This window comes from Strongylocentrotus purpuratus, unplaced genomic scaffold, assembly GCF_000002235.5.
Source record: "Strongylocentrotus purpuratus isolate Spur 01 unplaced genomic scaffold, Spur_5.0 spur5_scaffold_10, whole genome shotgun sequence".
In the NCBI taxonomy this organism is placed as follows: domain Eukaryota; kingdom Metazoa; phylum Echinodermata; class Echinoidea; order Camarodonta; family Strongylocentrotidae; genus Strongylocentrotus; species Strongylocentrotus purpuratus.
This window is the reverse complement of record NW_022145595.1, coordinates 18,893,056-18,910,416: the sequence shown is the minus strand read 5'-3', so window position 1 is coordinate 18,910,416 and position 17,361 is coordinate 18,893,056. Positions and strand designations below refer to the sequence as shown.

The 17,361-nt window shown below is 37.0% G+C and overlaps 1 protein-coding gene across 1 annotated transcript in view; it reads right to left on the bottom strand.

The window, feature by feature from the left end:
* LOC581484 (extracellular matrix protein FRAS1) overlaps positions 1-17,361 on the bottom strand; it is an 83,600-nt gene that overhangs the window by 54,008 nt on the left and 12,231 nt on the right. Inside the window, exons 2-12 of the mRNA XM_030979140.1 lie at positions 16,988-17,077; positions 11,734-11,893; positions 10,645-10,778; positions 9,738-9,821; positions 9,039-9,143; positions 7,425-7,482; positions 6,588-6,721; positions 3,421-3,510; positions 2,652-2,799; positions 1,929-2,066; positions 1,262-1,402 (exon numbers count right to left, since the gene is read on the bottom strand). Of these exons, the coding sequence (XP_030835000.1) occupies positions 1,262-1,402; positions 1,929-2,066; positions 2,652-2,799; positions 3,421-3,510; positions 6,588-6,721; positions 7,425-7,482; positions 9,039-9,143; positions 9,738-9,821; positions 10,645-10,778; positions 11,734-11,806 (1,105 nt within the window). The 5' untranslated portion in view covers positions 11,807-11,893; positions 16,988-17,077. The remainder of the gene's footprint in view (positions 1-1,261; positions 1,403-1,928; positions 2,067-2,651; positions 2,800-3,420; positions 3,511-6,587; positions 6,722-7,424; positions 7,483-9,038; positions 9,144-9,737; positions 9,822-10,644; positions 10,779-11,733; positions 11,894-16,987; positions 17,078-17,361) is intronic.

Sequence of the window (17,361 nt, the reverse complement as noted above, 5' to 3'; positions counted from 1 at the left end):
CGATCACAAATTATCCAGTTAGTTTGCATCTTCATCAGCCAAAAGTTGCAATTAGCGGGATATTTAGTCGCGATAATCATCCCAAGATATCTTGGGCTAGTTTGCAAAATATCACGCTATTTGTCCGGTGCATCTTCACCAGCCTGAAGACTCGCACTTTGCACGAACTCTGAGCAAAATAACTTGAGCTAATTTCTCGAACCCGAGTTTCAAGTTTCGAGCCGATGAAGACGCGATTTGTAACTTCAGGATTATTTCCCAAATCAGAAATAGCGGGCTATTTGGCAATCTCGAGCTGATGAAAACAGGCCTAGACTCTCATTTCCAACTTGTTTTCGTCTACATCAGATCATCGCCCTAATCCTGGCCCGCGTGAGACACTAATTAATTGAATCAAATACTCCATAAATCAGCTAATACGTAGGGGACTGACTTCTACAAATCGAGTAGTATATAATTGTTCTACCGATGTCCACTTTAGATAAACTCATTAATCCCCACACCAATTAAAGGTTTTTGGCAACATTGGATAGGGCCAAGAGCTTAAGTGTATTTACATGTACGTCTGTAGACAATGTTTTGCTTTAAAACCTTCAGACATACACCCTTTCTAAATGTAAAATAACATTTTCCAGCAGTGATATGTCACATTTCATCAGAGAAATAACTCTTAGCATACACGCACATTTAGCAATCAATGAACCTATACATAAAAATATAACCCTATATATAAATTCCCAACAATTTTCCTGCCAGTTCTGTTTAATATTCATAACGTTTTAGTCGCCTGAGCTGGAAAGTTGCTAATGCAAAACATTATCGAAATGAAGCAATAAGGCAGAAATTTAAAAAAAAAGTGTTTTGATATTATTAAATTTACTTATCTCATTAACTCATTTGGGTTTGTAGTTTTTATAGTTGTTGTTGTTGTTATTGTGTGTATTGTTTTCTTTTTATAATACACTTCTTTGAATGCATGTACAGTTAATGAAGCAACAGCATTACCATGTACATGTATTATAAGTAGAAGGCAGATTGTGATTTTTTCAATATTAACATTCATTTAAGCTTATCTGTACTAGTTTAAAGGAGGGATTAGACCAACGTGCAAGGTCACTGTTCAAGTGGTTATCTCATCAACTCAGCTCTCAATTAACATAAGGAAAAGAGGATCATGGGGGACCAGTGGTCACTGATTATGCACCGTTTCCTATATAGAGGGAGCAAGTAGCTACAAGTAGTACAGCGGGGCTTTAAATACCTTGACATGTCGTATCAAACTGGAAGAAGCTCGGTCCGCAGTCGCTGACACAGCGTCCCCACTTGAGCAGATCGCCTTCCCTGCATGCAGTGCAGTGGTATTCGGTTCCCCCGGAGCACATGGAACAACTCTCGTGGCAGACTACAAAGAGAAATGAAAGAAGAAAGGGGTTTATGTGATATTCACTTCTAAATACCAATCCAGAAAAATTTATGCATGTTTTTTAAAATTCTGGTTTGCCATTGACCCAAACTCTCAAAAGCCTGATTTTGCATATAAGTTTTATAACCACAATGCAATACTTTGAAATTGACCCTTAACCCCTTGACCTCTCACCTTCACACCCTTTATCCAAGGCCAAGGCTAAGTAGCCAGGTCTACTGGCCATAACCCAATTAGAAATAATAACAACAATTTATAAATTTTTTGTTTTGGGCTGCCCACCAAACTGTAGACTGACTTTCCAAAGTCACCAATCGATCCCTAACCCCTTGAACTCTCACCTTCGCACTCTGTCTCTGATGCTTTGAAGTAGCCTGGTCTACAGGCTGTAATCCTATTTGAAATTACAAACCAAATTAAAAAAAAAAAATTGGCTGCACACAAAACTGTAGACTGAATTTCTAGAGTTTTAAATTGACCCCTATTAAACCTTTTGACCTCTCACCTTGGCATTCTGTCTCAGAGGCCTTGAAGTAGCCCGGTCTACAGGACGTCTCGCACTGACCCTCTTGTAAAAGTCTTCCCTGACGACATGACGTACAGCCGGTGCCATCACAAGACATACATTCTAAAGGACATTGCACTGCAAACAGGTAATTGGAGAAATACAATCAGTGGACCTTTGGTGTAAATATCGTCACTTTAAACCATATCAAATTATATAAATTGTCCTACATTTATGTGTAGCTGATACATCAAGACATATTATAGCATTATACTTTTTACCATCATCATTATTATCAATTTCTGGTGTGAAAATACTTCTTATTTTTTGGTCCCGATGGAACGGCATGAATTGATAAAACACAGTCCAAAATTTTGATTGCTGGTTATTAAGACATACACAACATATTTCATACCGTACAAATCGCTTACAGAGATACATGTACACTTCAGTTCAGTTTATTAATATCATCATTTTGCAGCCTGGGCTGAATTGCATGACAATTTACAATTAAAAACATATCATATTTCTTTCACAATTGTTTCTAATAATACTAGTTAAAATACAATATAATTAACAAAGACAATGAATTGTCATCAATACTTAGTTCACTTTCACCTATTACTTTAGAATTCAAAGCTAAATACAGTGTAGTTATGATTTGCATTGCCGACTTCGTTTGCCTCTCTGGGGCAAGTGGGGCAAGTGGATGTTTGCTCTTACCTACAACACACTGAGGGCAACACGTCTGGGGGTTGGTCTGAGGCACCGTCCCGACGGGGCAAGGTGGGCAGTCGACCCTGAAGCAGCTGGCTGCCCCATCCATACAGTTACACGTCCTGCAAGGATCAGGCTGCCAGGTTTCATCAGCCTGTTAGAGAAGGGAGGACAGGTGGAATCGGTGAAAAGGGGGAGGTTGAAATAGTTGGGAGTGACATGACAATGTTTATTTATGGATTATTACAGCAATCATTATGATCACCATCATAAGTATCTTCACCATCATTAGTATCTTCACCATCATTAGTATCTTTACCATCATTGCATTTATCATTATCATCATCATTATATTTATAATTATCATCATTGCAATCATCATCACCATTATTATATTCATCATCATCGATAACCTCATCTTCATCATTAGCTTCATCATCACCACCACTACCACCACTCTCATCCTTATCATCATCATAATCGCCATCATCATCATCATCATCATCATCATCATCTAATATTATCATCATCGTCGTCGGCGTCGTCGTCATCATCATCGTCTTCATCATTCCTCTTTCTCATTTCCCCTCTCCTGCTCTTCTTCCATCCTTCTCCTCTTCTCCTTCTGCTCCTCCTCCTCCCCATGCTCCTCCTCCTAATCATCATCACTACTATCAATATCATCAGAAGCATTATATTCGTTACCACCACATATATGCACATTTAACTAAGCTGGTACACTAAACAATTTTTTTAATTAATGTTTAAAACTCACTGAATATGTTATCCTATTATGTATGCAGTATCCCTGTGATATGTGGCATTCTGGGCAGCATCGGCCTTGCTTGTGTAGTAACGTCTCACCCTGTTAAAGAAGAGCGGCAAAAGAAAATAGTCTGGATTAAAATTGTGGAGGTATTTTGATTATTTAAAAGAATTGAAATTGCATTTTATGATAAATTGTACAAGTTGATAGAAAATTTACAAAGGGGTATGAATAATTTAGTTATTAATTGTATTTACAGATCACTGTTCCAGGAAAATCATATTCCAAGTTGTATATATTTTCATTCTTAATGGGTAAAATAAACAATTTACATTTGGGTCTACACACCGTTTTCTTTCAATCATTGAGGCCTACTCGCCATAGTAACCCCCAAACCACAGGTAAACAGACACAAATAAAATTATGAAAACATCAAAATGCAATTCAGACGTTGATGCATTTAATTATTAGCATATGGGGGGGGGGGGAGGGGAGACTCATTCCTTCCTACGTAACATTACCATTTTTCCCCCTGTACAAATGTTTTGATTCATCAAGCAAATATGAGGCAGTAAAAATCGCAAGGGAAATTAGATTAAGCTCAGGGGAATCCTCGTCTGAGAAGTGATGTCAAAATCATGTGACTTTACGGAAACTTCATTTAAAGGGGCTTCCACAATTACGTCAGAGCAGGTAAGGAAATATGATGTTTTTGATAATTCAATGACTCAGTGCTATTTCCATGTTAAGACAAGTAATATTCCCTCAAACTATTCAACTCTGAGTGATTAAAGGTGCTAATAGAAAGACCATCGAAAGATGCATGTATTAGATGTGTTTCATGATCAAAATGTATGACGTTGGAACCACAAAAGATGAACCATACTGTTTCCGGGGAAGACTGTATTGAGTAATCTTACACTTTAAAGATCGACCATTGATTGAGAAATAGAACAGTAAATATTTTAATCTGGTTTGATGTACTGCATGAATCAATTAGAAGTGGCTTCCTAGTCAAAAATAATCTCACTAAAGCAAAGTTTTTTTTACTTAAAACTGGTCCCTCATACAATGTGAACTACAGGTTTCACAATAATATTCTTCTCTACTTCATAATAAGAGATAAAGAAATATAATGATCAGTGCAAAATAACTTTCACAATATATGCTCATGGTACAATAAGAGTGAGCAATGCACACTAATTTCAAGTTCAAAAGGGTAGCATGCGAAATAACAGGCACACATGTATTAAAGTTTATAAAGTTATAGTAGATAGATGATCTAGTTTCCCCCGCAATCACAAGATATCTTGACCACAGTGCTGAGTCATTCCCACCGATTCATCATTTCTTGCTGATTTAGACAAAGATTTTTGAAGCTTCGTGAAGACTGCTATTTATACTGGGTAACCATGCATCAAGCCAGCTACAAAAAGACTTCTGAACGAAAATACGATCCTTTCATGATGGGAAATATTGAGGAAGTTTTCAATAAAAGGCCATTTGTAATTTGCAGGACATGTTGAAACTGTTTTGTTTCTCAATGAATCATCTTGTTGGCTAGTCTCCACGGTTTTCTCTCTCTCTCTCTCTCTCTCTCTCTGTTACCCCATTCTCTCTCTCTCTGTTCTCTCTTTCCTCTTTATCTCCTGCCCTGTGTTACCCTCTATCATAATTCTTGTTCTTCTCTATCAATCTCCATCTTAATCTCTCTCTCTCTCTCTCTCTCTGTTACCCCTATTCTCTTTTTTTCTCTTTATCTCCTGCCCTCTGTTTCCCTTTATCATAATTCCTGTTCTTTTCTATCAATCTCTATCTTACCCCCCCCCCCCTTCTCTCTCTCCCTCTCTCTCTCTCTTCTCCTTCCATACATAGCATATATTTGATTTATTCATCTTTCTGCCCTATCCCTCTCTTCCCCATTCTCCACCTCTTACTCTCTGCTCATACATAAGTATTTGCTCTTTATATATCCTTTCCTTTTCTATCTATAAATTTCCTATATGTATTTCTTCTTTACTTCTAGCCCTCTATCTTTTCTTCTATCCCTCTGTCTTTTTTCCTTCTCTTTGTCCTATCACCTCACTATCTCCATGCCCATCTTTATTAGCTATCCCCCTCTCTCTCCCTCTTTCAGTCTCTCTAAGTCTCTCTCTCTCTCTCCTTCTCTACTTCTCTCCCTCCAAACCATCTCTCTATCATCCCTTTCTGTCTGTCTTCTGTCACTCTCTTCCCCCCCAGCAGGCACTCCAGGAAGAGGAAAAGAACAGTCTGTTACAAAAATGTCATTGAGTGAGTAATAGACAGAAGTTTGTGAATACGGACGACAACAATACATCTCTGATTCGCCCTACAGCACTTGTCTGGTGAATGGGATCCCTAACAGATCATTACCGATGGCTTTTACGATGATATGATCAAATGATTAAATGATCTATGACCACATGCTTTCAAAGAGATTTGTTACATGGGAGTATAATCATTACATTATGTTCAATCAATTCATTCATCAGAAAAGATGATCCCGAATAAAGCTCTCTTTGTAATTGTGTGGTATCTCCTTGCTTTTTCCCCCTACCCTTCTGCATTATATTCCTCATGGTGAGTCATTTCAATTTAAAATTCAAGCAATTTGAAGAGACAGGTAAGTACTGGCAACAGCAAAAATTGTTTTGAGCTTTCTTACTCTTTTCATTCTGAAAATAAAAGAATTGCTCTCATAATGTTCGTGTACATGTATCTCAAATATACAAATATTATGAGAAGTACAGTAGGCTTGCTGTCGCACCAGAGAGAGGGGGAGGATTGGGGAGTCCTGAAAAGGACTCTTGGTAATCTTTCTTTCTTGAGTGTGTGTAGTCCTGAAAAGGACTGTTGGTGTAGTCTTGAAAAAGATTGTTGGTGTAGTCTTGAAAAAGACTTTTGGTTATCTTTCTTAGCTGATAGTTCTAAGGAGAACCATAGCGCTGGTTGAAGAGGATGGATGGATGGTAGAAGTGGCTCTCCGTGACTCAGTGACTATCCGTCGTCAGGATGAGAAGATTTCTTTCAAACCACATTTACCTGACCATCACCATCATACAATACTTATTGTTATCAAACATCACAAAATATGTTATTGCTCTTAAACTAATCTACACTAACTACAGTAAAATCGTAATTACTACTGAACCTACCTCTCTGCATTCCGTCCTGGCACATTCTGCTGGATAGCAGGCTATCAGACCCTCTTGGCAGAAACAGAACTCGCAGTCCGTAACATTCCACATGTCACCTGTATACCACCGTACTCCATCAGCCTCGCAGGTAGCTGCGTAAAGATCAGAGGTCAAAGGTCAATGGTGTCGTTTTAGCTTTTTTTCCATTTTGTTTAATCAGCAGAGAGATTGATTGACTTTTTTCTCTCAATTTCATATTTTGAAATTGAATCTGACAAGTATGGTGACATAAGGTGAATAAGAACAAAATATGCTAAAGTTTGAACATGAAATTTTATTGCGTTTCAATACTCAAAATCGTTCAAATTCATGTATTATATCATATAGTTGGTTTTACATTTACTTGGAACATGTATATGTATATTTGAAGGAACGAGGTAAGCTAGCTGTATTATTGTACGTGTATCTCCAAATAAATCTCATTAGACCACACATTAATCCCATACTTTTATAGGGACATAGTATAAATATTTTTTATTCAAAAGTTAGAAACAACATCAAATCATAGAAATGTTGTCTAAAAATCGCATCTGCATAAATCCTCTTAAAATGTCATGCTTCAAGTGCATGGCTCAAAAGAAGAACACAAAAGAGCTAGGAATTCACTTCACTATTGATGATTTTTGAAAGATCAGGTTTAATCAGTCCAGGAAAAACATAATCATATCTTTGAAATCTATGAACAAGCTCAACTGGGCTAGAACCCACTCACAAAAATTATTTAAATACATTTATTGGTGCAAATCCTCCTCAGCCCCCATATATTGTTGTCTTTTCCCAGTATATTTTGTTTACCTTCTGTTGATACACATTCTGAACAGCACTGCACATCTCTTCGTATCCTTTTCTCTCCCTGAAAATAAATACAAATTAAAAAGGTAATAGGTGATAGCCCCGTCTTATAAAGAGTTGATATCAATCGCAACTTATTTGCAATTGATATCAATTACAACTATGTACATAAGAGATGGCAGACTGCAAACTTGCGATTGATTATAGGATTTGCGATTGATTTGGATCCATCGCAACTCTTTACAAGACAAATATGGTAAATAATAAAATAAAGATAAATGCATTTTGGTTTGTGTTCTTATTCATAGTCATCAAATAAGAAGAATTTCACTCTAACTCATAAAATGAGATCACTTTTGCTCGGGTCGGTCTTCAATATAAAAAGTGCTTTCACATACATGTATGGACGAATGAAAGGCACAACTGGGACCTGCTGAAGAGATGATCAAACATTTGCTCTAAAATTAATACACAAAATGTAGGGTTAAGGTTAGGGTTAGGGTCGGGCTTAGGGTTGAGGTTAGTTTTAGAGTTCAGGTAAGCAAAGTGCTGGGTTCAGTATCTAACTAAGGAATTCAGTTAAAGTGGAAGACGTTGAATACAGCTTGAAAACAAATTGTCCCCATGGAGTGATCTTTGGGAAGGCTTGGGAAAATAGGGTCTTAGAGACAAATCATTGAATCAGGTAATTACATGTATATGTGTTATTGTTATTCTTCAATCATTTTGTCATATTATGCCATAATACTTGGGCCTCTACCTTTTCTGGCTGGGAAACAAACAGGCTTCAGAAAAATAAAGGAAAATAAAAACATAACATGCTGCAATTCGTGTATTATGATACATACGCAGGAAATGGGGAGTTATAGGCAGTCACGGCATGGATATCGATTTGGGCAGGGCCTCCGTTCGGTTTGGAAACATTCTATATCCTTTCCACTCATGATTTAAACTTGGCACCTGTTACTAACGATGTTACATACAGACTTAGAGAGTTCAGTAATAATTTGTACTCTAATTGCTTGAAAAAGATGGTAAAATTGATAGCTTAATAGTTCAGGCTATTAAATTTGGAAGTATTTTATTTCTTCTGACCGCATGGATGTAAATTCGCACCTGTCACAGGGCTGGTTACATGTGCGTGTTTACGGAGAAAGGGAGTTCCTAGGACTTTGTTTACGTTTCTTTACATTGCTGGATGATAACGGTACAGCTGATAGCGCAGATCAACTCTTGGCCAGGTACAGGTTGATTAATTGCTTGGGGAATTTCCCAATACTTTATTATATTTCTTGAAAGGAATAACACAGTGAAGTCACATCCTTTCCACTGAAACAGATGCATATGCTTTTAATATTGACTTCTATTCCTTTGAAAAATATATTTGGGAACAATATTTCGATTTAGAAAAAACCCATTGGACATTATGACATTAGTATTTCTAATAAATTTCATCATTAATTTACTAATAGGCTGACAAAGTGGAATTAAAAAAGGTTTTTATGAGCCTCCTTGAAAATACAATGACATTTCAAAGCACTAATCTATTTAACGACTTCATCAATGAAGATTAATTTAGTTCATGGATTAATTAATGAGAGACCTCGATCTACTTACAGGTGCACAGGGAAGGTTGTCCACACAAGTCTCATCTACACAGCTGACTGAACCGCTTTTACAGAGGCAGTGGGTACACACCCCGCTCTTCCATGATGCACCATCCTAGATTGGTAGAAGAGAATGAAAGAGGGAGAGAAAGAGAGACAGAGAGAGAGAGAGAGAGAGATAGAGAGAGGGGTGAAAAACAATTAAAATCATGGAATATCAATAAAAGTGAAAAATTTGGCGACAAACAGTGATCAATAATTTAATTCAGGCAACAACAAAAAGAGGCACCTCGCTATGCAAGTTTTTCTGGTGCTTGCATCACTACTATATTTTAAGATTGATTCTTCTTTTAATATAGCATCTCACTGTTATACGATTAACAACTAAATTATTCACACCAAACCCTTACAAATTTGATTCGTTTTTGTATTTTTTGTAACTCAAGAATGAAAGGTGGATGGGTTGAATTAGGGCCTTTGTTGAATACTGTTAGATTTAAGCTTTAATTTGTCACATTCTAAAAAAAAAAAAAAAAAAACAATAATCATTTAACAATAATCATTTTATCAACTTAATTTCATATGTGCAAAAATTAATAAGGGTATAAATAATTCAGTTGTTCGCTGTATATGTTAAGGGTTGATCGTCGCTTGCCTCTTACTTCAATCAGAGATTTTACAGAACACCTGATATACTTTCATAACCTACCTGATAGACAGCCCCATCTACTACACATGATCGCCCCACACACTCTGGACAGCACTTCCCTTCTGAGACTACTGCTTCTTCATCCTGGAGGGGGTAGACAGACAGACAGACAGAGAGAAAACAAAAAGAAGTTTCATCATATTATTCCTAAGATTCAGACAATAATAACAAAGATGATATCGCAGAGGCTCTTGACTCTCATACCAGAGGTCCTGGGTTTGATCCTAGTGAAGGGGTTGCATCCTTGGACAAGGCGTTTTCCCTACAGTTGTCCCTCTTGACCCAGGTTTATTAAATGGGTACCTAGCAATGCTGGGAATAATAATATTGCAATGCAGGGATTTCCAGAAGAGCACTATTCATACTAATAAAGATACCCTTTGTAAATAAAACAAACTTATTAATCTTGATTTATCTGTATTATTTATTCTTACGGGTGAATTTCTAATATTTTGAAATATATGCTCTCTGTAACACTATGTAATTTTGTAGAAAAGTCTGATGATTTAGTACTTTGACAAAATGAAGTGGCTTTTAATATGGTGTTCTTTCGGAATAATCAAGAAGTTATTTTGTTTGAAAGGTTCAACATATCAAGAAATGATGAAGTTAAATTACAACTCTTCGCAGAACTGTTATTGTGTCATCTTGCTTACAACACTGATACAAAAAGGTCAGAAAAAGAAAAAAGAATGGTATGGCAGAGCTAGTTGAGATTGAAAAAATGGGAGCAAGTCACAGTAGGCTTGCAGGGTACATTTACGAAGAAAACTGTTGAAACTTCTCCATGTAACAATACTAGGAAGTTTTGAACTGCTACTCTTTAAAAGCACAAACATACCCTAAAACCATTACTCCCTCTTTTTTTCACCAGAAAAAAACAATAATATTTGGAATATACAATTACCTGAGAACAAGTTAATGTTGGGCAATCTGCTACGTAGCACTGTGACTGGCCATTATTACATGCACACTTTGCACATTTGACTGGTGACCACTGTTCCCCGTCATGATAGCTGACCCCTCTATCAGTACAGGTTCCTGCAAAAGGGGTGAGAAATGATACCAGTCAATATGATTTTACATGTTTGATTTCATGCACTTTTATATGCTACTAGTACAATATTACACTTAAATTTCAATTTTCAATGACAAATACATTTTACAAATTGAAAATGTTGAAGATGATGAGGATTACGAAGGTGATAAAATGATCAAGACTTCTAATGATGATAATGATAACGCCTGTAAGTTGGTGATGAAGTGGATGGTAGTGGTGGTGGTGATTTTAAATTATGACAATTATTGTTTTGAAGATAAAAATTATTGATGAATAATGATGACTACGACGATGATGATGATGACGATGATGATGATAGCAAAGATGGTGATCATGATCATGAAGAAGATAATGATCATCAAGATGATGTTTATGATGATGATAATGACAATGATTGTTGTAATAATGATGACGATGATGGTGATGGTGATGACAATGAATTTGATGATAAAGATGAAGATGACAATGATGGTGATGATAACAATTTTGATGATGAAGATGATGATAACGATGATTGAGATGGTGGTGGTGGTGGAGGTGGTGGTGGTACTGGTGATGATGTTGATAATGACGATGAAGATAGCAAAGATGGTGATCTTGATCATAAAGAAGATAATGGTGCTGACAAAAATAATGATGATGAAAATAATTGAGATGACGATCATCAAGATGATGTTTATGATGATGATAATGACAATGATTGTTGTAATGATGATGACGATGGCGATTAGGGTGATGACAATGAATGTGATGAAAAAGATGAAGATGACAATGATGGTGATGATGATGATAACGATTTTGATGATGAAGATGATGGTAATGATTGTGATGATGAAGATGATGATAAAAATGATGATAATGAAAATAGTTGTTGTGCTCATATAATTATGAAAATATACCAGTTTACAGAAAATAACACCAACATCTAAAACATACTTCCTGATCTAATACAGCTGGGACAGCACTCTCCCTCGGATTGGTATAACACCTCACCCGCTCTGCACTGCATGCTGGGACAGGTTTGGTTCCGACACGTCACCTGACCACTTATACAGTAGCATGTTGAACAAGGCGATGGGCTCCACTGAGAATTATGCTGCAATAAGAGAAAGGGAAAAGGAAAATAATTACTTCTTATTGCTATGTATTTTTTATATTTCAGAAAAATGTTATAAAGCATTTTAAGCATGTTGATGGCACCTTTGATAATTACATGCAGGCTTCAATGAGAGTAAAAAGAAAAGAAAAAACATATAGTACCACTTCCAATTGTTGATTTGGTTGAAAACGGTACAAGGGGAATGTAGAATACACAAAATCAAGAGAATATTGGGGGTTAAAGATAAAGAATATATTAGAGCAAAAAAGACAAGTCAGAAAAGAGAGATCAAGAAGTGTAGGCACTGCACTAGAAATTGGGATTCAAATCATAATATGGACCTGAACAAATAAACAAAGATACTATTCAGTCACTCTATCTAAAATGCAACTTTCCCAATCTGATCAGCAACAACTATTCCTACATGAACATAGCAATTTTATTTCAATAGATTGTTTCCAAATATGATCAACACCAACTTGAAATGACTAGAAGAAAAAAAAAAGAATGTTAGTAATAGTATGGTGACATCTGGAAAGAATTGATACTCTTCTTCCATGGTTCATCAACATTTAGCTGATCTTTCTTCCTTGGCCCTCTTAGGGCGCGTTCATGCTTGATTTTGACGGCCAGAATCAGGCATCTGTTACACGTTTAGTTTAAAACACGCTTGCGTTCATGCTCACTTTTGTAGAATCACCGAAAAACGGCGATCACGATCGCCGATCGTAAACTCACAAAAAGATGCGTTTACAATTTGTAAACGCGTTTAAATGGGGTCAACGCACTGACCTCTAGTGGGTCTACGTAGCATGCGCACACAGGTTTGCGAATCCAGCTGAAGGCCACCCAAGGAGAATTGCCTGGAGAAGTAAGCATGAACACTACATCGTGGAACTGCGATCACGATGAGCGTTTACAATGAGCGTTTCAGATCGCTCATTCTGCCTTCAAAATTTAAGCATGAACGCAGCCTTACATACTTGACTTCATGGCCATGGCCATTCTAAAAATGCAAACTCTTAAAGTAGCTCTGCCACGCCCCCCCCCCCCCCCACTCAGTGTTATTCAGGGTACGCGTATGCATGTTCCCTCCTTTTGAAAACACCCCCTATCTCTGGTGCATAAAGTCAATACGAGCCAGATTTTTGTGTAATATGGGCCGGACTTTGTTGCGTGAAAAGTACTCAGTTACCAGAGATTTGGGGAACAATGTGGTCCCTTCGACCCCGGAGTGGGGGGGTTGGGGGGGGGAGCTCTGCTTTATACCCTCTGCTTGACTTTGATGTTGTCATGAATGTCATTTTCTCTCCTGCTCTCTTTCAATCATTTGTGCTTGAATTGAAACAAGAACCCCCGCTTAGAAAATGCTTTGTAATCATTCACTTTTGACGTAACACTTTAGCTTTAAAGCCCATATATTATGTATGGTATCTGTAAGCACCTGAATATAATTTGATGTGTTTTATAATCTTATTATGACTAGTTAGAAAGAATCAATTCTTCTTCTTCTTTCATGAATTTTTGTGAATGTTACACATTCCCAGAACTGACAAAATTCTGAGCAACTTTGGTTTGACTAGCATTAACAAACTCTGAAAACAGGAGCTAACAACATTGACAGGAGCCCCGAACCAGCACTTGGTCAAATAAAGATATGAAAACATATCTATCTCGTCATGGAGCTGAATCAACAATGTGATCACCAGCATGGGAAAAAGCAGAGTAGCATACCATAAAAATGTTAAGGTAGAAAGAGAGGTTGAAGCTTATCTTAAAGTTGGAAGGCCAGTAGAGGATTTGGTCAAATCAAATATGAAAACGTATCTCACTATAGAGCTAGATCAACAATACCATTGCCAGATGAGCAAGAGGAAAACACCAAAATATGGTATATATAAAAGTAGCCTATGGCTTACCCTACAGTTGAGTGGCTAAAAAGAGGATTTGGTCAAATAAAATATGAAAACATATCTCACTTTAGAGCTAGAACAACAGTATGATTACCGTAAGAAGAAGAGAAAACATAGAAGTAGCCTATGGCTTACCCTACAGTCGGGTGGCTAAAAAGAGGATTTGGTCAAACCAAATAGGAAAAACATATCTCATGATGGAGCTAGAACAACAGTATGATTACCAGAAGAAGAAGGGGGATATATGGTATAGTATAAGGGAAGCCTATGGCTTGCCCTACAGTTGGGAGGCTAAAAAGAGGATTTGGTCAAATCAAATATGAAAACATATCTCATGATGGAGCTAAATCAACAGTGAGGTTACTAGCTACCAGGAGGGACAAGAGAGACTATTCATAGACTTGACAGGTATCTACAAACACAGAAAGAGATAGAGGGAGGGAGGGAGAGAGACAGACATACTGAGAGACAGAGAGAGAGAGAGAGAGAGAGAGAGAGAGAGAGAGAGAGAGAGAGAAGAGGAAGGAGGAAAAAGAACAGAGAACAAAAAAACAAGGAGGCAGAGAGAAATAGAGGAGGACAGAGGAAGATAGAAAGAGAGATATAAGAGTGGGGTATAGAATGATGAAGATGAAAAGGGGAAATTAAGAGAACAATTAAGACAGAAAACAAGAGTCAGAGTGTACCATATCAAGACAGAGATAGAGAAAGCATAAGAATACAAGAAAATGAAATAAGAAAGACACACATATACAGAGAGAACAGTCCAAACAAAAGAAAATGAACCTTTTCCCTTAAACTTTTGCTCATAATGAGCTGTACTATTATGAAGGCTAAGCCCAATATTTTTGCCAAAAATACTTGGACAGGGAATGAGCATTAATTAGTATGCCCCATATAATAGGTACGACAGAAAAAGTTCCATTAAACCTATAAACTTATAAAGCGAATCTAAAAAGAGAAACATGGCCCACCTGATCATCCATCTTTACTACCCAAACCAGGCAGATTTTTTTTTTAAAGTGGACCTGTCTTGCTTTGACAAGTTCACTTACCAAGTCATATTTTGACCCAATAGCCCTACTTGTTCAGGGCACAAGACTTGTCATCAGAAATTGAATTTCTCTTGGTGACATGCTATAAATAGGCCTATGAGTATACAATTATCTTGCCATCATATTGGTTAGCCTAGGGTGATGCGACCATATGGGCAGGAATAATATTGTTAGAAAGAACAGAATTGGGTGTAGTCAGCTGTGATGAGTTTAATATGTTTGGATCAAAAAATCTTGAGAGAGGCCTCAACAAAATTGAATATATCAAATGAAATTATTTCTAGGGGTAAGGGTAAATTTCAAGAAATATTAAATCATCTCTCCCTCCTTCTCTTCCTCCCTTTCATCTCCCCCTCTTTTTTCCCTTCCAATTTTCTCTGTCTCTTTCTTTCTTTTTCTCTGTCTGTCTGTCTCCCTGATTCTCTCTCTCTCTCTCTCTCTCTCTCTTGTTCGTTGTTTGAATGAAGTTGTAACATACCATATTCCTAATTAGATCACCCCACTCACGTTTGCTATCATTTGCTTGCGGGCAAAGTTATTTTCATGGTTTAAAATCAATAAATACTGAAAACATAATGAGAAGAAAACAGCAATTAGGTTTTTAAATCCAAACATACCTCCCCCCAAAAAAAAATCTACCTCATTTGAGAGTAAAAATGGTCGCCATTGTCACCCATATAAACATACAATTCTCAATTGCATTCCAGGTAGGTTTTTGCTACAATAGGAGGAGATTCATATCTTAGAATTGAATCCACAAATTACAAGCATGTGGAGGAACAGGGGTACAAAGACTGTTCAGTTCTCCTTTTCTCTTTTGGCAGAGAAAGAAATGATTTGATTATGTTGCTATGGAACAAACCAAGATGATTTATAAGGAGAGGGTACTAAGGGTAGTCACATGATGTGATTGGGACATAAACCATTTCACTGTCTAGAGGTTTGTAACTAGGCAAAAATATGGATATAATCAGGTTTTATTTTGAAAGTAGGCCAACCATGTCAATATGTTCTTGATAAATATATCATACCAATTAGGGGATAACAAGAAAAAGTCAAAATATTGAGGGGGGGGGGCAGAAATGAGTTTTTCTTTACATGTTGTACTTCTTACAAAAGTTAAAAGTCATATAATTTAGAAGCCCTCCCTCTCCATCTTCATCTCCATCTCCTCCTCCTCCTCTCTTGCCCTCCTCTTCCTCCTCTTTCTCCTCCTACCAAGCAAAACACCTTATTTCTCCAGGACTTTTTTATGGCGTATGTCAGATTTCTATACAGAAATTAAGATCCCCCAAGAGCACTTCATACATTGTTTCATTTTTCATCATTTTCAAAGGCTCCCTTTGAACTTTCCAGAACTGAATTGTTCTCTGCCCCCACCACCAATGGACATTTAAATAGCTACATTTCTCTTGAAGCGGGTAGACGGAGCATTGAAATTGCCTACATGTAGTTAGAAGGCAGATTTACAACTTACATGTTTGGAAGTTGTGCATTATTCCAAAAAGTACTTTCTGAACATGAAAACCACATGAAGGAAATTAACCTTTGACAATAATACTATCATATTAACCAGGGAAAATCGAAAGCAGAATCAAATTTCCCCATATTTAACAAATGCATCTCCCTGTTCTAAATTTGTATAGAGAATCTTACCTGATCTAAACAATGTCATCACTGTATTCTTTCTTAATTACCCTTGGTATACAAAATTCCTTTTTGTTTAAAAGCTGTCACACAAATATTAGAAACCCTTTCTGATGAATGAACTCAGTGAATTAATTCCATTCCTGACTCATTTCTCTGATTTTCTGCATTAAGTCTCATTGATTAAAATGTTGAGGTGGACATCCCCTTTAAAATCCAATAAGTACCTGTCCATAGCACTTGTCTAATCTAAAAAAAACACTCTTCTGATCTATTGATTGATCAATCAATCAGGATCTTAATCTGAAAATTTGGATGAAGTTTGAGAAGAACAAGAGGAGGAGGGGAGGAAAGGGAAAGGGAAAGGGAAAGGGAAAGGGAAAGGGAAAGGGAGAGGGAGAGGGAGAGGGAGAGGGAGAGGGAGAGGGAGAGGGGGAGGGGTAGGGGTAGGGGGTGGTGATCAGACTGTAACTTACCCCAACTATTTCTCCCTGATATTCACACGATCCTGCTCCAGAGGCACACTCCGGACAGCATTTATTCGCTGATATTCTCAGAATCTCACCCTGCAAATCAAAAGAAAGAAAACAATGAAAGAAATACACTTATAATGACATCAAACACTTTTAAACCTGTAACAAAAAAAAGACATCTGATGATATTAAAAGCAATACATACAGTACACTTTTCAATAATCCTGTTATATGCGTTAATCCCATTCTAACTAATTCAATGTCATTTCTCTCCATGCAATATTTAATCATAATTATATTCATAATTACATTTATGAAGTCTTTCAATCAGGGGCATCTACATGTACACCTTAAAAGTTCCAAGACCTATTGCTGAG